At 47.8% G+C, this 26,595-nt stretch overlaps 1 protein-coding gene across 2 annotated transcripts; it reads left to right on the forward strand.

Moving 5' to 3' along the window:
• Positions 1-900: 900 nt before the first annotated feature.
• Positions 901-26,595, forward strand: LOC116950273 (uncharacterized). Of its 2 annotated transcripts, none has more exons than XM_076072491.1 (9): positions 901-1,336; positions 5,918-5,957; positions 6,309-6,396; positions 7,460-7,548; positions 7,807-7,906; positions 13,270-13,382; positions 16,520-16,572; positions 17,953-18,118; positions 21,020-26,595. In XM_076072491.1, the coding sequence occupies exons 2-9, from the start codon at positions 5,919-5,921 to the stop codon at positions 21,251-21,253; spliced, it is 882 nt and encodes a 293-aa protein (XP_075928606.1). In that variant the 5' UTR covers positions 901-1,336; position 5,918; the 3' UTR covers positions 21,254-26,595. The 2 variants fall into 2 exon arrangements, with proteins under 2 accessions (XP_075928606.1, XP_075928605.1); XM_076072490.1 differs by having other exon boundaries at positions 902-1,348.

A 26,595-nucleotide genomic window follows, 5' to 3' on the forward strand; every position in this document is an offset into this window, starting at 1 on the left:
TTGCAGTTGTGTTGCAGTCGAAACGTGAGAATTTTAGTGTTTTATATTTCTATTATTTTATTGTTTCCCTTCTACGTGACTTTACCGAAAGAGCCAAGAATATGAATCCCTGCAGTCACGAAATGTTTAAATCAAAATGTATTAGGCTCGTTAATTGTGGGGAAAATCCAACGGGATGTCAAGTAAAGTAACGTTCCCATCCAGCCACTAGACACCGCTACACTCGCCACCAAGTAAAAATACCGTAATCGATAACTGAATGGAATCCCATCGGTCCGCATTGTCAGCAGGCTGTGGGAATTGCATTGAGAGAGACACGGAGAGACAGAGGTCACACGAAGGCGAGATACTTTCATTCACAAACTGTGATGATGGAATGTCAGTGTGGGGCTAGGGGTTAAATAATGATAACGGAGTATGGATAACGGAGTGATGGATAACTTAGTGATGGATAACTTAGTGATGGATAACGGAGTGATGGATAACGGAGTGATTGATAACGGAGTGATTGATAACAGAGTGGTGGATAACGGAGTGATGGATAACGGAGTGATTGATAACTGAGTATGGATAACGGAGTGATGGATAACGGAGTATGGATAAAGGAGTGATGGATAACGGAGTGATTGATAACGAAGTGATTGATAACGGAGTGATTGATAACGGAGTGATTTATAACGGAGTGGTGGCGCTCGGGTGGAATGTGAACTTCCTCAAGCGCGTCGCCAGCGAAGGCGGCTCCCGGCCAGTCAACGATTCGCGAGGCTAATTAACATAAAGCTAGCTTCATTAACATATCATTAGCATAACGTATGCGTACGTCGATAGTTACAGCCATCATTAGCATAATGTATGCGTATCATTAGCATAATGTGTGCGGTGCGTCGATAGTTATAGCCATCATTAGCATAATTAATGCATTACCCGCGGTGATATCCCGACTTCCGCGGGTCCCGTCACTTCCAGAAAGAGCGACGCTTGGAAGAAGCGATCGGCCCTTTGGCTATCGCTTATTAATTTTTCACTCGGTACAACAATATCTTTACATACGCAGTGTGTCTATATCGTCCGATTTCCTTAGAGCGTCCGGCTATCGATCGCTGTTTTGGCACTTGCCCTAACGGTCTGTGAAGGCTCTACGAGTCTACGGGCACCGTTGTTTTACAGTCGGAGACGGTGGGGGGGGGTCACCGTCACTCGTGCTGTGAGGGTCAGCAGTGAGCTGTCGGTCATCAGGGACGAGAGTGTCCCTCTCAGTGGGAGGTCACTCCACCGGGGGGAGCTCGGTGACCTGTGGGTGACCGGTGGATGCGCCTAAGGTCGGACGGACACACGTGTGTGTGTACAGGTGAGACACGTGTGTGTGTGTGTACAGGTGAGACACACGTGTGTGTGTGTACAGGTGAGACTGTGTGTACAGGTGAGATGTGAGTGTACAGGTGAGGCACGTGTGTGTACAGGTGAGACACACGTGTGTGTGTAGGTGAGACTGTGAGTGTACAGGTGAGGCACGTGTGTGTGTGTACAGGTGAGACTGTGTGTAGGTGAGACACGTGTGTGTGTACAGGTGAGACACGTGTGTGTGTGTACAGGTGAGTGACACAGACAAAGGTACCCCGTATAGCCTTAACAAACTGTTGGCGGGAAAGTGCTGTGAGCAAGCACAAGTGAAGGCCGCCTTTGTCTCCCTCGTGGGGATGTTTACTACACACCGCATTCTGTACCCGTTTGAGGCCGAGTCGACCTAGGGGGTGCCCACGACCGGTTCAGATAATCGTCACTGGGTACGTTCATGGCCGAGTGCTCGGTTCGGGAAGTCCCCTCGGCTCACGAAATTCCCAGCGACACGACCAACAACACTCGCTCGGTAAGCAAAGGAGGCGAACCTCACGTTAGCAGAACGTGAACAAACAACTCTCGTAACAACAACAACAACTCACCACCACCACCACCACACGTGGCGCTGGGCTGATCATTCACGGCGGCTCTCTTACCCGGACCCCCTGAGGGGTGGTTAACAACATGAGGTGATTTATAAATGTGTGGAATTATACCATACGTGTGAGTCATGGGGGAATAGTCACGTACGAAGCTGTCGATATTAAATAACTACCGTGACGTTTTAATCCATATGGTAGTCTAGAACGATATTAAATACCTTTCTAAGCTCACTGATGCAACAAATTCCGTCACGCGTGCAGAACGTCCACTGGATGGTTCTATTCGCTTGCAGTTACTAGCTAGTGAGGATATGCCTCACACTTCTTGAGGATAATGAATATACTGTAATTAACAATGTACAGAGTTGCTTAGAGCAGTGATTCTCAACTCGGGAGGTGACACGGACCCCTGGGGTGGACGTGGCAATGTGAGGTGATGATTTATAAATGTGTGAAATGTTACCATACTGGAGAGTCGTTTGTGAATAATCACGTATGAATCTGCCAATATACAATAACTTACCACAACATTTACCGTATTTTCCCGCATATAACCCGCGGGGTATACCACTTTTTACAAACAAAACAAGACCCTGCGGGGTATATGGAGGTGCGGGCTATCTGAAATTTGTTTTACGCAAAACGCTATTTTTGCGGGGTATATGCGTCTGTGGGTTATATGCGGGAAAATACGGTAAATCAATATAGTATCCTAGAACGATATAAAATAGCTTTCCAAACTGATCGCATACAATCTGGTTACCAAGAGTATCCAGCGAGAGCGAACAAATTCCGTCGCGCGTGCAAAGCGTCCGTTGAAATTAGTTTAATTCGCTTGCAGTTAGCTAGTTTGGATACACCTCATGAAATGGACAATTGGTTACAATATTGATGTTCACTATTCACACATTTATTTCTCAGAAGTATGTTGGGTCAGGCAAGGGGGTTACTCGGTTGAAATAAAATTCAACAAGGGGGGAAGAGGTAACCACAAAAGGTCACGTTCCTGGTACGAGTGAACATAGGGGAAGGGAAATGGTGAATGTTGTATACAAATTACTACAACAAAATACATTGTAAAGAACAATGTGTTTTTTTAATTTTCCTTTGACGATGATGATTTGATGACGATGGTGGTGGAGGAATTCAGGAGGATGGATCGCTAGCCCCGCCCAATGTCAGAGCCAGGATTTTCAGGTAGGGGGGGCAACCCCTCCAGCAATGAAACATGATAGAGGAGTTGTTAGTAAGTAAGGAGTTGTTATTCTTAGCTCTTTCGGTAAAGTCACGTTGAAGGGAAACAATAAAATAATAATATATATAAAACAATACAATTCTCACGACGTTTCGACCATAACACAAACGGTCGTCATCAGGTGTGAAAACCAACGGCAAGAAACATTTGAAAGAAGTGGCGGTTTTCGCGTTTATTTATTTATTTTAAATAACAAATAATAATAAAAATACAAACCGCCACTTCTTTCAAATGTTTCTTGCCGTTGGTTTTCACACCTGATGATGACCGTTTGTGTTATGGTCGAAACGTGAGAATTTTATTGTTTTATATATTTTTATTGTTTCCCTTCAACGTGACTTTACCGGCAGAGCTAAGAATATGAATTACTGCAGTCACGAAAGCTTTAAATCAACATTTAAGGAGTTGTTAGTAAGTAAGGAATTGTCCCTTGCTTTTTAATCGACGCGTGTGCGGTGATGGCGCAGCCATCGATCGAGGGTCGAATTCGAACCGCGTTGTGTGATCGGCATCGCGCTCGCTGAAGGTGTTGATGCCTTCAGGGAAGTCGTGGACTCTGTATACGCAACTGCGAACAATTATGTGAGTCACTTATAACTGCTTTGCCGTTACTTATTGCCAATTATGGACTCAGACTATTGTCCTATCATCTCATAGAGTCCCTGGCACGTAATAATATGGTACACGGTGGCAGTGGGGGTCGCAAAATGCCGATTTATCTCCATATATATAAAAGACAAAGTTGTGAATATGTGTGTGTTCAAAATGTTTAGCGTACTTCCCGACATGCAACAAACCACCGGTGACGATTATTTGAACTGGTCCTGGGCCTCCCCTAGGTCGACTCAGCCTCAAACGAGTAACTGCTGTGGTGTGTGAACATCGCCACTGGGGAGACAAAGGTGACCGGCCGTGGTGAATCCAAGTCCCGGACGAAGCCGGGTAGTAGAGCTAGTTACTAATAAACCCCAATGATCCGATCAAAATTAGGGATTTCGATCGGATCATTGGGGGAGCACGTGCCACCCCCACCCCCCCCCCCCCCCCCCCATGGCTCCGCCAGTGGCCCCGCCGACACTTTCCCCGACTGGATTCGCGATCTTTTTATCACAATCATCGATTATCACAGTCATCGATTCGTGAATACCAAAATGTATGAACGAGTCGAATGTTAAGTACGTGTAAAGTTAAAATGCACAATAGCGGGGTTTGCTGCGAAACTGAGGGCAAAGCGCGTAGCCGAGGGTGCGTGACTAAATCTTCGCAGCAGACGGTGGTCTGGCACTTCGTACACTTGCGAGTACTTAAGTCCGGCGTGTCGGGAATCCTCCTCCCCAATCCGCCGCCACCTCTTGCGATCCTGCGATGATGTAAACATTCACCCAATTAAATTCGTTTTTATAAAATAGTATTTCTACCACCAGTTTATTTTTTCATTCCCTGTCTTAGACACCGACAGTAAGCAGTCCATCCATCACCTAGTGTTGGGGAACGGCAGTTATAAGATGACGTCATAATACATTGCTATTATGACGTCATCTTGCGTGGTTATGAAATCACAATGGACCAGGTATCTAGCAATTGAGCGGGCGTCTCATCAATTAAACGGCGACGTTTGTCCATGAAGCTAGGCTGTGATTCACAATTTATTTGTGGGTCAGATGGCGTGAGTAAGCAAACTGTGTCGTACACCCTCCTCCACCCGACACAGCCAACTAATACAGTTGTCACGTGACGAACGAACGTAGCAGTGTATTACCGCTTCAGCAGCGGTGTCTCGTTGGAGAGCAGTCTCGCGTGACAAGTCCATGAATTGGCGGTGTCGGGTGGAGGAGGGTTTCACGACACAACAATATTACGGCACCTACGCCATCCGACCCGACCCGACGACTGACGATGAATCGCAACGTCAGTGGCAAAAGCCTCCGCGTTGAATTCAGCCCGACCCCGTCGAGACGGCCGCCCACCACGTCGCGAGCTTTGCTCGTTGAGCACAGGTGAGTTGCCACGGCCGATGTCTGGGTGATCGTGCCGGCCAGGTGTAAGAATCAACGCGATGTCGTGAGGCCTGTTTAGTCAGGAAAGCCTCGCTGAGCCTCGTGACTCAGGAAGGGCCGACCAGGTTTGGGCTTGATTCAAGAAGTTTCCCTCTGAGGCCTACAGCATAACGACCAGTCTGTGGAAACACAACAGGGTCGTGTAATTTATGAAGATATTTGCTACGCTTTCCGCAATAACGTGTCGAATCTCGGGCTGTTTCTGTCCTTTTGCCTTCAGATTTGGGACGCTCTCCTCCTTTAGAACTGCACCTGGCTACCGGAGCCGCGTGCGGCTCTTTAAAGACTGTTGCTTCTAAAAAAAATAGCTCTTCTGTTATTTTGGTTGCAGACTCCTGGTCTAGGATATATTAGATAAACTGTAGATGCGCGTGTATTTTTGTATTGATTTTACTCTACGGTGCACCTGAAGCCCTTTGCTGCGCCTTATAAAACGTCAATAAATAAATGAACGGACTCGGGGTCGAACGCGACTTTCAAACTCCCTTTCCGTAACCAATCGCACGCGGACACCTGCTTGAGCGTTGTCCCTGCGTAGCGTGAGCAGGAGGCGGCGTGTCGACTGGGCATAGAGCGGCTGCAAGCCCGGTGGGTAACCGAGTGTCCACGGCAGGCCCGTCAACGTGGGCAGGATAAACTCGCGATCCCGTTTGTGTCTTCCTCAGGATGGCTTCCGGCAAAGAGGAAGAGAAATTGACAACGCCCGTGAGTGGACACCAAATGGACCCCCCCCCCCCTCCTCCCCGTTTCTCACTTCACCATTTTCAATCCACTGCTGGATGAGGCCCAACCCCGTGGGTTATTTGACCGCACTGCTGAGTGGATGTGGGTCGGTACAAGAGCCGTGTTTTACATGCACCAATGTGACATTCAAACAGAGCGCCCCGTATACATTCAGCGGGCCAATGACCGACTCGGCGTGGGGCCTGGATAGTGCTTGGGCAGGCGACCGCTACCGTGCGCAGGTCGTCATGCCGTGGTGGAGGGCCCTCATCCGGCAGTGGACCCACGGAAAGCGCCGTACACGTTTAATATTCACCACGCCGCTGTTTGCAGGTGTCGCCCGAGCACGACCCAGACAACGAAAACTTCCCCTTACGGAGCGACTCCCCTCCAAACCCGCAGCAACGCGGCACCGTGCTGGGTGAGCATTGCCAAGACAAAGACCCTCCCCATAGCCGGCACAGCACACGAGAGGGTGGGTGGGTGACCAACACCACAACCCGGCCGCCTTTGTCTCCCCAGTGGCGATGTTCACACATCGCACCAAGCACTCATTTGAGGCTGAGTCGACCTAGGGGAGGCCCAGGACCGGTTCAGATAATCGTCACCGGTGTTTGCCGTGAGCGGGAATCGAACCCGGGTCGTCAGGTTCGTAGCGCAGCGTAGCGCTAACCGCTACAGCACCGCTCTCACAGGCACCCTCTTGCCATAGCCCACCTCCACGTCACGCAAAGCCACCGTGCGTCATCACAAAGGTCGTCTGCTTCACAGGCCAATAAGGAGCTGGCATTCTATTTTTTATCTTACCAGGTAAAGCCCGCCCACTGAGCTATTAGCTTCTTTTTCAGAAGCAACCACAAATGATAGCTCAACAAAGTGGCTTATCACGTGTAAATTTACAGCATCAATAAAAGACTCTAAACGAGTGATGTTGATTCTAAATATGGAGGAAAAACCCGGAGGAAAATCCACGCAACCATGCAGAGAGAGACACAAACTCCAAATATACATATACAACATGTGTCGGGGTCAGGATCGAACACACGACCTCCTGGATACCAGGCGAGGGAGTTAACATCTCGCCTTTGCTGGCTATTGCAGGCGAATGTGTTCAGAGAACAGACCCAATGTTTAACTCATGCGGGTTGTGAAATTATAGCACGCAAACAGCAGGAAGGCAAGACACCCATCATGCCTTGCGCGCAACGTCATGCTGCCACCGCGTTGCCTGCTCATTGATGGAGCTGGGAGAATTGTAAATGCTGTGTAGCGGTCACATGACATACATGCAAGGGATGATGGGAGTCATGCCTTCCTGCCATTTGTGAGCAGCAGCAGCACACGTTGGTGTGCTGTTATTTGTAATTGTTTCCAGCCCGCACATAGTTTATTCTATTGTGATGATGGGTTTTGTCGTCGCTCACAGAACGGGTTTCCGATCGAGCATGCGGTTTATTGACCCTCAATGTCCATGCTGGCTGCAGCATTCCTGTCGGGTGAGGAGCGCGACTTGTACAGCGAGCACAACGTCAGATTCTGGATGAGCTCGGGAACCGCTCCCCACGACAGCCGGGTAACTCGCACAAGGCATCCGCAATCCGTCGGTCGCCCGTCCGCTCACTCACTCTCACCCGCAAATCACTAACTTGCGTAAAGACCACGTGCGGCAACGTCGCCCCCACTGGCAGACTTTACCCATCCGCGAGGCATCGCACCTTCGGGATGCAATTGGGCGATGATGCAAATACCAAATACGGCGCGATTGGGTGTTTGAAAGTTCGTAACCTGGCTAAGAGGATCTCTGTGTTTTTGTTCATGTTTCTTGTGTCAGACTTTCGGGAATATTTTGAAACACCTGGAGGAATTGTTGCCAGGTGCCAGCCGTAAGACGTCCATCATGAAGTTCCTCGCACACGTGGTCCGCATCCAATGTGAGTGCCAGGGCTTGTCGGCGATTTGGGGCCGGTAGGCAGCGTCGGAAGTGCCGGCAATTAATGTGAATAACAGAGGAGGTTTACACGACCTGCATCGTTGTGTTCCACTTCCGCGCCACGAGAACAAGAGAATTGTGGATTGCAGGTGAAGTGTGGATTGCGAGCGCGGCGCGCAAACCGCTACACCGCAAGAGCGGAGCGCTAACCACCACACCGCTACATTGCTACACCGCTACCCCGCTAGGGTGGAGCACTAACCGCCACACCATTAGAACGGAGCCCTAACCATCACACCGCTAACCACCACACTGTTAGAGTGGAGCACTAACTACTACACTGTTAGAGTGGAGCACTAACTACCACACTGTTAGAGTGGTGCACTAACTACTACACTGTTAGAGTGGTGCACTAACTACTACACTGTTAGAGTGGAGCACTAACTACTACACTGTTAGAGTGGTGCACTAACTACCACACTGTTAGAGTGGTGCACTAACTTCTACACTGTTAGAGTGGTGCACTAACTACTACACTGTTAGAGTGGTGCACTAACTACCACACTGTTAGAGTGGAGCACTAACTACCACACTGTTAGAGTGGTGCACTAACTACCACACTGTTAGAGTGGAGCACTAACTACTACACTGTTAGAGTGGAGCACTAACTACCATACTGTTAGAGTGGAACACTAACTACTACACTGTTAGAGTGGAGCACTAACTACCACACTGTTAGAGTGGAGCACTAACTACTACACTGTTAGAGTGGTGCACTAACTACCACACTGTTAGAGTGGTGCACTAACTTCTACACTGTTAGAGTGGTGCACTAACTACTACACTGTTAGAGTGGTGCACTAACTACCACACTGTTAGAGTGGAGCACTAACTACCACACTGTTAGAGTGGTGCACTAACTACCACACTGTTAGAGTGGAGCACTAACTACTACACTGTTAGAGTGGAGCACTAACTACCACACTGTTAGAGTGGAGCACTAACTACTACACTGTTAGAGTGGTGCACTAACTACTACACTGTTAGAGTGGAGCACTAACTACCACACTGTTAGAGTGGAGCACTAACTTCTACACTGTTAGAGTGGAGCACTAACTACCACACTGTTAGAGTGGAGCACTAACTACTACACTGTTAGAGTGGAGCACTAACTACCACACTGTTAGAGTGGAGCACTAACTACTACACTGTTAGAGTCGTGCACTAACTACTACACTGTTAGAGTGGAGCACTAACTACCACACTGTTAGAGTGGAGCACTAACTACTACACTGTTAGAGTGGAGCACTAACTACCACACTGTTAGAGTGGAGCACTAACTACTACACTGTTAGAGTCGTGCACTAACTACTACACTGTTAGAGTGGAGCACTAACTACTACACTGTTAGAGTGGAGCACTAACTACTACACTGTTAGAGTGGAACACTAACTACCACACTGTTAGAGTGGAGCACTAACTACTACACTGTTAGAGTGGAGCACTAACTACTACACTGTTAGAGTGGTGCACTAACTACCACACTGTTAGAGTGGTGCACTAACTACTACACCCTTAGAGTGGAGCACTAACTACTACACTGTTACAGTGGTGCACTAACTACTACACTGTTAGAGTGATGCACTAACTACCACACTGTTAGAGTGGTGCACTAACTACCACACTGTTAGAGTGGAGCACTAACTACCACACTGTTAGAGTGGAGCACTAACTACTACACTGTTAGAGTGGTGCACTAACTACCACACTGTTAGAGTGGAGCACTAACTACGACACTGTTAGAGTGGTGCACTAACTACCACAATGTTAGAGTGGAGCACTAACTACTACACTGTTAGAGTGGAGCACTAACTACTACACTCTTAGAGTGGAGGACTAACTACTACACTGTTAGAGTGGCGCACTAACTACCACACTGTTAGAGTGGAGCACTAACTTCTACACTGTTAGAGTGGAGCACTAACTACCACACTGTTAGAGTGGTGCACTAACTACTACACTGTTAGAGTGGTGCACTAACTACTACACTGTTAGAGTGGTCTACTAACTACTACACTGTTAGAGTGGAGCACTAACTACTACACTGTTAGAGTGGTGCACTAACTACCACACTGTTAGAGTGGAGCACTAACTACCACACTGTTAGAGTGGTGCACTAACTACTACACTGTTAGAGTGGTGCACTAACTACCACACTGTTAGAGTGGAGCACTAACTACCACACTGTTAGAGTGGAGCACTAACTTCTACACTGTTAGAGTGGAGCACTATCTACCACACTGTTAGAGTGGTGCACTAACTACAACACTGTTAGAGTGGTGCACTAACTACTACACTGTTAGAGTGGAGCACTAACTACTACACTGTTAGAGTGGTGCACTAACTACCACACTGTTAGAGTGGAGGACTAACTACTACACTGTTAGAGTGGAGCACTAACTACCACACTGTTAGAGTGGAGCACTAACTACTACACTGTTAGAGTGGTGCACTAACTACTACACTGTTAGAGTGGAGCACTAACTACCACACTGTTAGAGTGGAGCACTAACTTCTACACTGTTAGAGTGGAGCACTAACTACCACACTGTTAGAGTGGAGCACTAACTACTACACTGTTAGAGTGGAGCACTAACTACCACACTGTTAGAGTGGAGCACTAACTACTACACTGTTAGAGTCGTGCACTAACTACTACACTGTTAGAGTGGAGCACTAACTACCACACTGTTAGAGTGGAGCACTAACTACTACACTGTTAGAGTGGAGCACTAACTACCACACTGTTAGAGTGGAGCACTAACTACTACACTGTTAGAGTCGTGCACTAACTACTACACTGTTAGAGTGGAGCACTAACTACTACACTGTTAGAGTGGAGCACTAACTACTACACTGTTAGAGTGGAACACTAACTACCACACTGTTAGAGTGGAGCACTAACTACTACACTGTTAGAGTGGAGCACTAACTACTACACTGTTAGAGTGGTGCACTAACTACCACACTGTTAGAGTGGTGCACTAACTACTACACCCTTAGAGTGGAGCACTAACTACTACACTGTTACAGTGGTGCACTAACTACTACACTGTTAGAGTGATGCACTAACTACCACACTGTTAGAGTGGTGCACTAACTACCACACTGTTAGAGTGGAGCACTAACTACCACACTGTTAGAGTGGAGCACTAACTACTACACTGTTAGAGTGGTGCACTAACTACCACACTGTTAGAGTGGAGCACTAACTACGACACTGTTAGAGTGGTGCACTAACTACCACAATGTTAGAGTGGAGCACTAACTACTACACTGTTAGAGTGGAGCACTAACTACTACACTCTTAGAGTGGAGGACTAACTACTACACTGTTAGAGTGGCGCACTAACTACCACACTGTTAGAGTGGAGCACTAACTTCTACACTGTTAGAGTGGAGCACTAACTACCACACTGTTAGAGTGGTGCACTAACTACTACACTGTTAGAGTGGTGCACTAACTACTACACTGTTAGAGTGGTCTACTAACTACTACACTGTTAGAGTGGAGCACTAACTACTACACTGTTAGAGTGGTGCACTAACTACCACACTGTTAGAGTGGAGCACTAACTACCACACTGTTAGAGTGGTGCACTAACTACTACACTGTTAGAGTGGTGCACTAACTACCACACTGTTAGAGTGGAGCACTAACTACCACACTGTTAGAGTGGAGCACTAACTTCTACACTGTTAGAGTGGAGCACTATCTACCACACTGTTAGAGTGGTGCACTAACTACAACACTGTTAGAGTGGTGCACTAACTACTACACTGTTAGAGTGGAGCACTAACTACTACACTGTTAGAGTGGTGCACTAACTACTACACTGTTAGAGTGGAGGACTAACTACTACACTGTTAGAGTGGAGCACTAACTACCACACTGTTAGAGTGGAGCACTAACTTCTACACTGTTAGAGTGGAGCACTAACTACCACACTGTTAGAGTGGAGCACTAACTACTACACTGTTAGAGTGGAGCACTAACTACCACACTGTTAGAGTGGAGCACTAACTACTACACTGTTAGAGTGGTGCACTAACTACTACACTGTTAGAGTGGAGCACTAACTACCACACTGTTAGAGTGGAGCACTAACTACTACACTGTTAAAGTGGTGCACTAACTACTACACTGTTAGAGTGGAGCACTAACTACCACACTGTTAGATTGGAGCACTAACTACTACACTGTTAGAGTGGTGCACTAACTACCACACTGTTAGAGTGGAGCACTAACTACTACACTGTTAGATTGGAGGACTAACTACTACACTGTTAGAGTGGAGCACTAACTACCACACTGTTAGAGTGGTGCACTAACTACTACACTGTTAGAGTGGTGCACTAATTACTACACTGTTAGAGTGGAGCACTAACTACCACACTTAGAGTGGTGCACTAACTACCACACTGTTAGAGTGGTGCACTAACTACCACATTGTTAGAGTGGAGCACTAACTACTACACTGTTAGAGTGGAGCACTAACTACCACACTGTTAGAGTGGTGCACTAACTACCACACTGTTAGAGTGGAGCACTAACTACTACACTGTTAGAGTGGAGCACTAACTACCACACTGTTAGACTGGTGCACTAACTACCACACTGTTAAAGTGGAGCACTAACTACTATACTATTAGAGTGGAGCACTAACTACTACACTGTAAGAGTGGAGCACTAACTATCACACTGTTAGAGTGAAGCACTAACTACCACACTATTAGAGTGGAGCACTAAATACTACACTGTTAGAGTGGAGCACTAACTACCACACTGTTAGAGTGGTGCACTAACTACCACACTGTTAGAGTGGTGCACTAACTACTACACTGTTAGAGTGGTGCACTAACTACCACACTGTTAGAGTGGAGCACTAACTACTATACTATTAGAGTGGAGCACTAACTACTACACTGTTAGAGTGGTGCACTAACTACCACACTGTTAGAGTGGAGCACTAACTACCACACTGTTAGAGTGGTGCACTAACTACCACACTGTTAGAGTGGTGCACTAACTACCACACTGTTAGAGTGGTGCACTAACTACTACACTGTTAGAATGGTGCACTAACTACCACACTGTTAGAGTGGTGCACTAACTACCACACTGTTAGAGTGGAGCACTAACTACTACACTGTTAGAGTGGAGAACTAACTACTACACTGTTAGAGTGGAGCACTAACTACCAAACCATTAAAAGTGGAGCACTAACCGCTACACCGTGTTATAATTGCGCCACTCATTCTGCGTAACGCGTTTGTCATCGCGCCTTCCGCCGTGGCCCCCAGACCACACGGAGAGCATCGTTCGTCTGTCGAGCTTCTGCGACCTGGTGCGCTGGTTCGGGCCCTTCAGGGAAATCGTCTACAATCAGAAGAAGACGTGCGTGTGCCTGTGCAACGTGAGTTCCGCTCGTGCACCCATGTGGGGGTTAGCCGTCGGGCGTGCGACCGAACGGACGGCCCGGTGGGAATTGCGAAATTAGCGACGGAAACATTCGTCAACCAAGCGTGTTTATCTTAGTCAACGATGACCGTGAGTGGATGACAGTTGTCAAGCGTGACGATGACTGCCACTGCCCACTAACACCACCACCATTATGCCCATCATCTTCATCACTATCACCATAATAATCACTGTCATCATCACCACAATGAAGACAGACTGAGGTAACTTAGTAACGTTATCGGAGACCTCGGTGGCCTGAGGAAGACCGATGATGCTGACTGGCTGTGTATGCATTGAAAAATATTTACCTGCTTCACTGGCTGGGAAGGAAATTGTGCACCCCTCACCAACATTTAAACTCTCAACGCTGAGGCGAGACTCAACCTCACCACACTAAGACAAGACTCAACCTACCACACTAAGACAGGACTAAACCTACCCACACTAAGACAAGACTAAACCTACCACACTAAGACAAGACTAAACCTCCACACACTAAGACAGGACTAAACCTACCCACACTAAGACAAGACTAAACCTACCACACTAAGACAAGACTAAACCTCCCACACTAAGACAAAACTACACCTACCCACACTAAGACAAGACTAAACCTCCCACACTAAGACAAGACTAAACCTCCCCACACTAAGACAAGACTAAACCTCCCCACACTAAGACAAGACTAAACCTCCCACACTAAGACAAAACTAAACCTCCCCACACTAAGACAAGACTAAACCTACCACACTAAGACAAGACTAAACCTCCCACACAAAGACAAGACTAAACCTCCCACACTAAGACAAGACTAAACCTCCCACACTAAGACAAAACTAAACCTCCCCACACTAAGACAAGACTAAACCTCCCACACTAAGACAAAACTAAACCTCACCACACTAAGACAAGACTAAACCTACTCATGCTAAGACAAAACTAAACCTCCCCACACTAGGACAAGACTAAACCTACCCACACTAAGACAAGACTACACCTCCCACACTAAGACAAGACTAAATCTCCCACACTAAGACAAGACTAAACCTACCCACACTAAGACAAAACTAAACCTCCCACACTAAGACAAGACTAAACCTCCACACACTAAGACAAGACTAAACCTCCCACACTAAGACAGGACTAAACCTCCCACACTAAGACAAGACTAAACCTACCCACACTAAGACAAGACTAAACCTCCCACACTAAGACAAGACTAAACCTCCCACACTAAGACAAAACTACACCTCCCCACACTAAGACAAGACTAAACCTCCCCACACTAAGACAAGACTAAACCTACCCACACTAAGACAACTAAACCTCCCCACACTAAGACAAAACTAAACCTCCCACACTAAGACAAAACTACACCTCCCCACACTAAGACAAGACTAAACCTCCCCACACTAAGACAAGACTAAACCTACCCACACTAAGACAACTAAACCTCCCCACACTAAGACAAAACTAAACCTCCCACACTAAGACAAGACTAAACCTCCCACACTAAGACAAGACTAAACCTACCCACACTAAGACAAGACTAAACCTCCCACACTAAGACAAGACTAAACCTCCCACACTAAGACAAGACTAAACCTCCCCACACTAAGACAAGACTAAACCTCCCACACTAAGACAAGACTAAACCTCCCACACTAAGACAAGACTAAACCTCCCACACTAAGACAAGACTAAACCTCCCCACACTAAGACAAGACTAAACCTCCCCACACTAAGACAAGACTAAACCTCCCACACTAAGACAAGACTAAACCTCCCACACTAAGACAAGACTAAACCTCCCACACTAAGACAAAACTACACCTACCCATACTAAGACAAGACTAAACCTCCCACACTAAGACAAGACTAAACCTCACCACACTAAGACAAGACTAAACCTCCCACACTAAGACAAGACTAAACCTCCCCACACTAAGACAACTAAACCTCCCACACTAAGACAAGACTAAACCTCCCACACTATGACAAGACTAAACCTCCCGACACTAAGACAAAACTAAACCTCCCACACTAAGACAAGACTCAACCTCCCACACTAAGACAAGACTAAACCTCCCCACACTAAGACAAAACTACACCTACCCACACTAAGACAAGACTACACCTCCCACACTAAGACAAGACTAAACCTCCCACACTAAGACAAGACTAAACCTCCCACACTAAGACAAGACTAAACCTCCCACACTAAGACAAGACTAAACCTACCCACACTAAGACAAAACTAAACCTCCCCACACTAAGACAAGACTAAACCTCCCACACTAAGACAAGACTAAACCTACCCACACTAAGACAAGACTAAACCTCCCACACTAAGACAAGACTAAATCTACCCACACTAAGACAAGACTAAACCTCCCACACTAAGACAAGACTAAACCTCCCACACTAAGACAAGACTAAACCTCCCACACTAAGACAAGACTAAACCTCCCACACTAAGACAAGACTAAACCTCCCACACTAAGACAAGACTAAACCTACCACACTAAGACAAGACTAAACCTCCCCACACTAAGACAAAACTACACCTACCCACACTAAGACAAGACTAAACCTCCCACACTAAGACAAGACTAAACCTACCCACACTAAGACAAGACTAGACCTCCCACACTAAGACAAGACTAAACCTCCCACACTAAGACAAGACTAAACCTCCCCACACTAAGACAAGACTAAACCTCCCACACTAAGACAAGACTAAACCTCCCACACTAAGACAAGACTAAACCTCCCACACTAAGACAAGACTACACCTCCCCACACTAAGACAAGACTAAACCTCTCCACACTAAGACAAGACTAAACCTCCCACATTAAGACAAAACTAAACCTCCCACACTAAGACAAGACTACACCTCCCCACAGTAAGACAAGACTAAACCTCCCCACACTAAGACAACACTAAACCTCCCACACTAAGACAAGACTAAACCTCCCCACACTGAGACAAAACTCAACTTCACCAGGCTGAGATTGTAACTAACAAAATCCACACCTATGAACGAAGTGATTTTGTGTTGTCCTCTTGGTGGTGCCTTCCCGCACTAGCTGGAGTTGCTCATGATGGAGTCACAGGTGCTCGTGTCGAAGCAGAAAATGAGGTATGGGCAGAGGAAGGAGCACACAGATCGGAGGTCAGAGGTTAGGGATGCAGAAGCACTGGAGTTGGGCGGCTGAGGGCAAGTGACATGGCCGAGCGGCACCACGTTTGTCACCGTAGTTCATGCCCAGCGGCCGCCCCGGTTAATACCGTTCACCATAAATACTACGCGCCGTCCACTTCACGGTGCACGTTAAAGATTCCGCGACATTTTACGCAAGCACAGGAGGCCGTGTGTGCCAGCGTCGTGGCCCACATTTGCCAAATTAGAGAAATTACGTCGACAATTAAGTGGGAAAAGCCACGCGGCAACATCGCCCTCTACCGTGAAACGATCGCGGACAAATACCGAAGCACGGCCCTCCGTGTTGGCCTCGCGCTGCGCGAGCGGCACAATTACGATGTGCTCATGGTCTGATTGAAATTTCAGTGCCATTAGCCGGCACTCATTTCTTTCATTAATTTGAGGGGTCGCACGATGGACTGTTCGTGAAGTACAGGTCACATGTCTGACCACCACGTGTCCGCCCCGAGCGATGAACCACCCCCACCCAGTGCAGTACTTGTACACGCTGGAACTGGCATCGTCCGTAGATGTTCACATATTTGACCTCTTCACAAATCCGACTGTACCCGAGTCCCCAGCGATTAGGATATCGAATACGCGACGTCGTATTGTGCCCCGTGCCATGGGATGTTGCCATCGTGCCACCGTGATCACACTGGACTTGCAGTGTAGGGATCGCACGTTCCATTTGATCTCCCGGCGTGCCAGTTAAATCAATGGACACGTTTCTTAGGTCCCACCGCCTCTGTCCACCCAGCGGTATAAATTACTTCGCCATGGTCGGTCGATTGTAAGGCGGCATGTGGTGGGGTAAAGTGTGGGTACTCCTATACCTTTCAAGATTTCTGCCCAGTGTGGAAAAGTATTCCAAAATTCCCCGGTGGAGAGATGTTATCTGCCTTGCCTGGTATACAGGAGGTTGTGGGTTCAATCCCGACCCTGACACCTCTATATTTGGAGATTGCATGCATTTTTATCTGGATCCAGTTTTTCCCTCCACATTTAGAAACATGCGTTTAGAGTATTTGGCTACTATAAATGTGCACGTGATAAGCCACTTCGTTGAGCTATCAATTGTGCCCAGGTCGCTTCTGAAAAATAACTTTCTAGCTCAGTGGGCCTTAACTGGTAATACAAATTAAAATAAAGTTGAGTTTATTTAAATATTCCCTCTCGAGGGGCTCTCTAGTGCTCCCTCTGGAGTGGACGGTGGAGGTCTCTCCGCCACGCCTTCCGCCAGCGGTGGCACGAGCGAGCAATTGCAGGGGCTGCGCCTTCACCTTTGCGCCTCTGCCACACCTCCTTTCCCCTTAGCTGGTTCGCGGGTCACATGAGCAGTGCGGCGGCGGAGGAGAAACTGCGGGGGCGACCTAGCGGCACCTACCTGGTGCGCTTCTCCGAGTCGGAGCGCGAAACGGGCAGCTTCGCGCTGTCCATCGTTGTCGCTGGCGGTGGTGGCACGGAGCACGTGACCATCAAGGTGAGCCGACTCCACCGCCCCACCTCCTCTTCCGCCACGGTGACCAGCGTCCCTCCTACAGCAGACCACCCCCGGCTTGTGGCAGAGGCTCGCGGTTCGAGTACCGCAGCCGCCCTGGTTAACGCTGCCCCGGGCTATTAACGGTTAATGCTGCGCTCTCTGCTTCACAGTGGACGCCACGGTGGCTAGATGTTAACTACCTCACCTGGTATACAGGAAGTCGTGGGTTTATCCCAACCCTGACGCCTGCTGTATATTTGGAGTTTGCGTGTCTTTCTCCTCTCATGGTCGTGTGGATTTTTTCTGGGTCCTCTGTTTTTTCCCTCCACATTTAGAATCAATATTATTCGTTTTGATTATTCGGCTGCTATTAATTTCCACGTGATGAGCCACTAATTTGAGCTATCATTTGTGGCCAGGTCGCTTCTGTAAAAGAGCTATATCGCTCAGTGGGCCTTACCTGATCAAATATTTTTTCTTTTTAAATGTGAAAATTGTCTGCAAAATAATTACAATGATACAAGATAATTAATTAGGCAAAACCCACATCACAACAGAGCCCCCAGATTATCAGACGAATGCCTATTTGTAGGCCGGTGCTGCCTGCAATTTGTGCCACATGGGGACCGCTGCCACGAGGGGTCCCCTTGGCGAGACCGCAGCAGGGCATTGGAATTCTTGCGATGAGAGGTGATGTTGAGTTGCTCGGGAGTTGCCGAGGCATCGGAGCGTCCTCACAAATGCTGTTCCTTATCCTTACCGTAAACATCGGCGTGGGAGTGGTGGTGCAGTGGTTAGCGCAGCTTTGCGATGAGCCCAACGGCCTGGGTTCGATTCCCGGCAGCGACTAACATCGGTGGCCAGTGGTGACATCCGTGCCGGTCCTAGACCCCAACCCCTTCTTCACCAACCCACACCGACCAGTGTGGTGAAGTATGGTTCATAAAAGTTGCCAATGACGGACACAGCGTGGGGAAGCAGTGCACTGACATGCGGTACCGTGCCTGCGTGTTAAGCGGTACTGTGTACGTCTCTGCGATTGTTTCTGCATTAACACTGCTGTGGGCCTCACTAGGGCAGGCACCTCGACCACGGGCTTGCCCACCGCTATGGGATATTTAACGTGGGTTTCACCGCAATGTGTACCGTGGGCTAGTATACCGTGGGCTCACGTACCCTGCGCTAGTGTACCGCGGGCCCGTTCGCTCTGTAATCATTTCCACCGTTGTCTTTCCTGCGAGCCATTCCGCTGATCACTTCATCTCAAGCTCTCTCTCCATTCTATTTCATTCTTGAACGTTCTTTGTTTCACTGAACGCCCCCCCTTGCTTCCTTGAAGTCGTCGAGCAGCATTTTTCTGTCTCTGCCTCTTGGCCTTTTTGCCAACATTCTTATCTTTCATAACTCAACCATCAGCACACACACCACCAACATGTAGTAGGTGTTCACAACCAATATTGTGATTTTTAACAGATTTTTCTTCTTTCCATACGTAGCCAACCATGCAATTTGGAAGTGCAGGGGGAGAACAACAAACTAAACACAAGCAGCTCACAGGAAATTTGTTTTCAATCTAGATTTAAAAGTGCATAGCTCCAGTGGCTTCCTAATATCGGAAGAAAAAGCATTCCAGATGGCCGCAGAAGCCCATCTGAAATCACGTGATGCAGTGACCATCTATGTTCAATGGTTAGCAAAAAGCCGCTGCGAGGATGATCGGAGTTCGCTTGATGGTTTCCTGGATCTTGCCCTGAAGATGCTTGATGTAGTCTCAAGCCGTTACTACGCCGTGTCTCATCGCTAAATTTGTTTGCATGAGAATTGTTTTCACCGCCATAATAATAACTGGCGCATCGTTGACCGCTTGTACACCACGTGGCCATCTGATTTGTTTGGCTGTATAGGGTGGTGGAGGCTTTCATGACAGATTTGTCCAGTTCATTTCGTGGCCTAAGCAATCATCAGCCTCATCAAACACAGCATCATTAACATCAACAGCTGTCGTTCGCAACTAAGTGGTGGTGACCTCACCACAGTGCATGTGCCAGGCTAGGTGCACTTTCAGACCATGTTAAGTGTTGGAAGGAGATCACGGGACAGACCCAGGTGCCATGGGTTGACTGACTGAGATGACTGGTAGATGCACCACCTTTGCTCCCCACTGTGTTAACTTTCTGTGTTTTAGCCACTTGGTGTTCCACTCATTGTTGTGAGCATCGCTCCTCTGCCCTCCATTGTTGTTTGTATGTATGTTGAACTTCTTTCGCACTGTACGTAGCCAACCGTGCTAATTGAAGGATTGAGGATATCTGCCTCCAACTGCCCAGTAGCGTCCTTCACTAGCCTCCTGCATCGAGGCCCATCTTGACACTGCTGGTACCAGACATCGACAAATTCACTCAAGTATACAGTACATCCTTCTGTATCACATCAGCCCATCTCTTCTTTAGCCCATGCCGGTTAGCCCCTTCGATCTGGCCAAACAGAAGCTGCTTGGGCATGCGCTGGCTGGTCAATCAGACTACATGACCCGGCCAACACAGCGTCACCTGCTGGAGGAGCTCAACGATGATGGTACTGTGTCCAGACCTGTCAAGGATCTGTGAGCACCTCACACAATCCAGTCTGCAGGTTAAACCCAGGATGCATCGTCGGCAGGCCAGCCTGAATGTTTCAAACCGACGCAGCGTCATCACACGCATCGCGCATCAGCACCGGCATCCTTCCTTCCACAATGTCAATCCGTCAAGCGGTCACCTGTTGAGAATGCGTCCGATCGTTTGCCCTTCCCTCGATTGTTTTCACGAGGCTCCTCTCCTCGGGAAACGCCTCTCCAGAACCTCCCCGCCGCGTTACCCGTTGGTCTCCCCTCCCCGTGCACGCCGTCTCGCTCGCTGGCAGGGCGACCCCAAGATGGTGAACTCGGAGGTGGCGGCGGCGAGAGACGATCCCAACCTGTGGCTGGAGTACTGCGCGGATAGTGACGGGCGCAGGTACCCCAGCCTGCCCGTGCTGATGAACAAGCGGCTCATGGAAGACGCCTTCCACGATGACCACGAGGACACCGCCTGCGAGGCAGCGTGCCCCGACCTGCCGCTCAACGCCATATTCAGGCCCTATCGGAACAATTCCTGAGTTTCCGACGATCAGAGGTTGGGGGAGTTTATATCGCGCGCGGCCACCTGCGTTTGTTTAGAGAGTTTTCCATGTATCAGTTGTAAACGTTCACTTAATCCATCATCAGTTGTAAACGTTCACTTAATCCATCATCAAGTGAGGCTATCTTTAGTCTCCTGAGTTCTCGCCTAATCAAACAAAACAAACCTGACTTGTCTTCTTTGGTTCTTTCGGTAAAGTCACGTAGAATGAGAATAAAATAATAAGTTAATAAAATAAAATAACACTAAAATTCTCACGACGTTTCGGCCACAACACAAGTGGCCTTCTTCAGGTGAAAGGAACAGACCTGTCGGGACGACAGAGCTTCAATGAACGTTGTTACGATTAGTAGCGTCTTTTAAGCTGGTTTAGAGAGGTGAGGCACCTTGACAAAGTGGTTTACATATAAAACAGGAGAATTTAGCATTGAAATAGCTGAGTGATTAGCTTGTGACTGGTCATAGAAATAGGTATGTTAAAGTCAAAGCTTACACATCCACAGAGGCACCTAGTACAAATCAAACAGGATAATTTAACATTTATTGTGTTTATTTATTGTGTTATTTTATTTTATTCTCATTCTACGTGACTTTACCGAAAGAACCAAAGAAGATGAATCCTTGCAGCCACGAAAGCTTTAAATCGAAACCTGACTTGATTCTGCCACGCTCACCCTTACCTGAGGTGGTCCTCACCGGCAACGTATGTGCCTCACCCCATGCTACCGCTCCATCACTTGCACTCATTGATCTCTGGCTGTGCCCTCACCAGCTTCATTAGATCCTCACCCAGTCTCACCTTTTCTGGCATTACCTGCATTATTTTCCTGGCATCCCTCAGAACTGGTTACCATCGGGCCTACCTTGCATTGTCTTGCGAATGCAAATTTACACTTACGAACCGAACCGTGGAACTATTTTGTTTTCAGCGGAGCAATCTTCCTCGAGATTTGATGAATCACAACCTCCCGCTGCGTGTGTGTGTGCGGGCATGTGAGTGTGCGAGTGCGCGTGTGTGTGCGTGCGCGCGTATGTGTGTATGTGCGTGTGAGTGTGCATGCACGCGTGTGCGAGTGTGTATGCGCGCATATGTGCGTGCATGTATGTATGTATCTGCATGTGAGTGTGCATGCACATGTGTTTGCGTGCGTGACCCGTCTGCACAAACGCCACCCTCCCTCAGCATTTCGCAGAGATGATCTCCCAAGCAAAATGCTGAGGGAGGGTGGCATTTGTGCACAGACTGCCCTACATGACATTATAACAACAGTCTGGACCACTGGACAGGTTCCGCAGGATTGGAAGGATGCCCTTGTAGTCCCCCTCTTTAAGAAGGGGGACCGCACAGACTGTAGCAACTACATGGGTATTTCACTCCTCAGTGTGCTGGGAAAGGTCCTGGCAAGGATTATTCAACATCGCCTTGCCAGGCACACTGAGGAGCCTCAATGTGGTTTCAGGAAAGGGTGGTCCTGCACAGATTCCATATTCTCTGTCCGTTTGCTACAGCAGAGATGTAGGGAATTCCAAAAAGACCTACATCTCTGCTTTATTGACCTAGTCAAGGCCTATGATACCATCAGTAGGCCTGGGCTCTGGGTTCTTCATGCTTTCGTAGTCCCTGACCCTCTGCTCACGATCATTAAGGACCTTCATGATAGTGAGAGGGCCCGGGTAAAACTACGTGGCCGGGAGTTGGAGCCATTCCCTGTTCACCTTGGAGTGCGACAGGGATGTCCTCTGGCTCCAACATTATTTAACATATTTTTCGACCACGTAGTTCGTGAAGTCTTTGATGGCTGTACCAGAGGAATTTCCATCTGGTACAGATACAATGGGAGGCTGATCGATGCCCGGGTGCGGTCAAGAGATGGCTCCCTATTGGTCAACCACGTTATGTATGCCGATGATCTGGTAATTGCCGCTCACTCAGAGGAGGAGTTGGAGACGCTGCTGCTGAAACTGGAGCGTGCAACTAAGAGGTGGGGCCTTACCATCAGCCCCACCAAAACTAAGCACCTGCCTGGGAATTTTGTACCATCGGGCACTCCAACCCCACAACTCCCAATCGGTGATGGGGCAGTTGTGGAGAGAGTGGAGAGTTTCCCATACCTGGGCAGTGTGCTTATGACCGGCTCCAGTTTAACAGCAGAGGTCTCACTCAGAATCAGTCAGGCGGGATTATCTTTTCATCGGTTGCGTAATGCTGTGTGGAAGCTCCGCACGAAGCTTCAAGTCTTCTCGGCCACGGCCATTCCCTCCCTTCTCTACGCTTGCGAAAACGTGGACCCCCCTAATGGAGCATATTCGCCGATTGGAAACATTTAGGCTGGCCTGCCTACGATCCGTCCTGAGTTTAACCAGGCTGGATTGTGTGAGCTCACAAATCTTTGAAAGATGTGAACAAAGTCCCATCAGTGAGCTCCTCCGGCAGGCAAGGCTGCGTTGGCTGGGCCATGTAGCCCGCATGCCCAGTCACCACATGCCTAAACAGCTTTTGTTTGGCCAGATACAGGGGGCTAAACGGGCGCGGCATGGGCTAGAGAAGAGATGGAGTTATGTTGTACAGGAGGATGTGGAGCTGAGTGGACTTGCCGATGACCTGTACCAGCGGTGTCAAGATCGGCCTCTGTGGAGGAGGCTCGTGAAAGATGCTGCTGGGCAGTTGGAGGCAGTCGCCCTCCAACAACAACGGAGGGCGGAGGAGTGATGCTCACAACAACGAGTGGAGCGCCGGGTGGCTAAAGCACAGCAAGGGGGCACAGTAGGGGGCACAGGTGGTGCATCAGCCAGTCATCTCAGTCAGTCGACCCGTGTCACCTGGGTCTGCCCTGTGACCTGCCAGCGGGCGTTTGACACTTCACGTGGCCTCAAGGTGCACATATTCTGGCACAAGCGTCATGGTGACGTCACTGTCACTTAGTGGCAAATGGCGGTTGTTGTTGTGACCCGCTCACGACCAACACCTGTGATGATTATCTGAATGGGTCCTGGGCCTCCTATAGGTTGGCTCAGCCTCAAATGAGTACCTGGTGTGGTGTGTATACATCCTCACTGGGCAGTCAAAGGCGTCCGGGCGTGGTGGTACTGACCAGCCACCCCCTCGTGTGCCATGGCAGCCTTCATAGACGCTCGCTAACAGCATTTGCCTGTTAAGGTAATAGCGCTGTTGTGAATGTGTGTGCACGCATGCCCTGAGTGTGTGTGTGTAATTGTGGGGATTCATTGCGCCTCTTCCGACAAACAAGCCATCATTAGGACTCAAGGTAAATGAAAATTAAACAGATTTTTTTTCTTCCTAGTTATGTTACTTTATGTTTTATTTACTATACAGTATTACAGTATCAAATGCAAATTTACACTGTTTCTTAACGAGTTTAACAATGCTTCCTTTTTTTTAGTTAAACCGTAACACATTTGATGACACTGACTGTATGTGCATTTCAATACGGCACGTTAGTCTGTTCCGACTTACGAACTGTTCTCCTAAGTCGAGGACTGTCCGGACAAATTCAAGTCGGCTATTTTTGAGTTAATTATTTGGTGATACTGCGTTGGGCAGTGGTGCATAAGCACAATTAGCCAAAACTTCAACACGTTCCCCGTACTAGAGGTGTTTGGTTTCGATCGCGTAAATATAAGTGTGTCGTTAACCCGTCACCACCCAACACAGCCAGTTAGTAAGGTTTGTCACGTAAACAAAACGTGCCAATTCGTTACTTATTCAGCACACCGTTGTGTTGGAGAGTAATAATATTGGTCGCGAAAGCCTTGGTGTTAAACTTCAACACGTTCATCAGTAACAGCATTGTGTGGTCTTAACAAGAAATACAACTGGTGACGTTTCGGGCAATGGCCCTTTTTCAGGGCGCAGATAGGTTGAGTGACATCTTCCAGCATTTAAGGTCACGGTGTTATTGACGAAGGTCTGGAGGTTTTTTAAAATAATTTTCAGTGAGCTTTCTACGAAGTATTGGAGGAATTCGCGGCCCAGATAGCTGGGTCTTGAATTAGCATATTAATGTGCATTGTGTTCCATGTTCATGCATTACTGTGATATCATGTACATGCTTGTTGTTGCACTTGTGTGGGTCAGTTTGACCTTGTGGAAGCGTAACGCTGTGTGCACCAAGTGCAGTCAATACGGACCATATTGTAATAACCATTTTTTTCATCAAAGTCCAGTGCAAGGTTTTGTTTTAACCTGTGCGCATAACGTGTCGCGTCTCGTCGTTATCAGCGTGTGACTTGCCACTGCTTGACAAACGCCCTGTCCCCGTTGTCTCTCATTGCTCCCCTTGGTGAACGTTGTGCGGCAGCAGCAGCCACAGGAGCTGCCTATGAGTGGATTTCATCTTCCTGGCATTCCCCCCCCCCCCGCATTTCCGGGATTGAGAACCCATTAACCCATTGTGACGCAATACAGAAACGGGCCGCGAGCGAATCGCCGAGCATGCAGACAGCCAATCACCAATGGGATTACTCGATCCATGGATCGATTGGCAGTGAATCGACAGCGATTAACCCGCTAATTATGGACCGATAGCGATTAACCTGCATACAATGCAAAGGTATTTTTGATTAGTCATGGTTTTTTTCGGTAAAGTCACGTATGTAGAAATACAATAAAATTATATTTAAAAAAAACAATCACGACGTTTCGATCACAACGCAAGCGATCTTCATCAGGTGTCAAGAACAAATCACGGAGGTAAATACAACAAAAAGATGAGAGACGAAAATTCAACAAACCTGAAAAAACATTATGTGAAGCACATCCAGTCAGGCCAACAACACAGACACTTCCTGGCGGACCACGAATTTCAGGAGTGTTAAATTTCGTGTTCAACCTCTGCATTGCACATACCAGCATAGAAAGAGTGAAAAATACGAGGTACACGGTTAGTGTGCCTCGTATGTGCAATCCAGAGGTTGAACACAATGAGTAATTTTAACACTCTTCTGAAATTCGTGGTCCGCCAGGAAGTGTCTGTGTTGTTGGCCTGACTGGCTGTGCTTCACATAATGTTTTTTCAGGTTTGTTGAATTCTCGTCTCTCATCTTTTTTGTTGTATTTACCTCCATGATTTGTTCTTGACACCTGATGAAGATCGCTTGTGTTGTGATCGAAACGTCGTGATTGTTTTGTTTTTAATATAATTTTATTGTATATCTACATACGTGACTTTACCGAAAAAAACCAATGAGTAATTTTATGCAGTCACGAACGCTTTAATACGGTATTTTTGATGTTTGTTATATACAAACCTTGATGTTTATTCTCACATCCGATTTTATATTAAACTCAAGACGATTGTA

Source organism: Petromyzon marinus, chromosome 38 (genome assembly GCF_048934315.1).
Source record: "Petromyzon marinus isolate PM22_M1 ecotype Great Lakes invasive population chromosome 38, UKy_Petmar_22M1.pri1.0, whole genome shotgun sequence".
Classification (NCBI taxonomy): domain Eukaryota; kingdom Metazoa; phylum Chordata; class Hyperoartia; order Petromyzontiformes; family Petromyzontidae; genus Petromyzon; species Petromyzon marinus.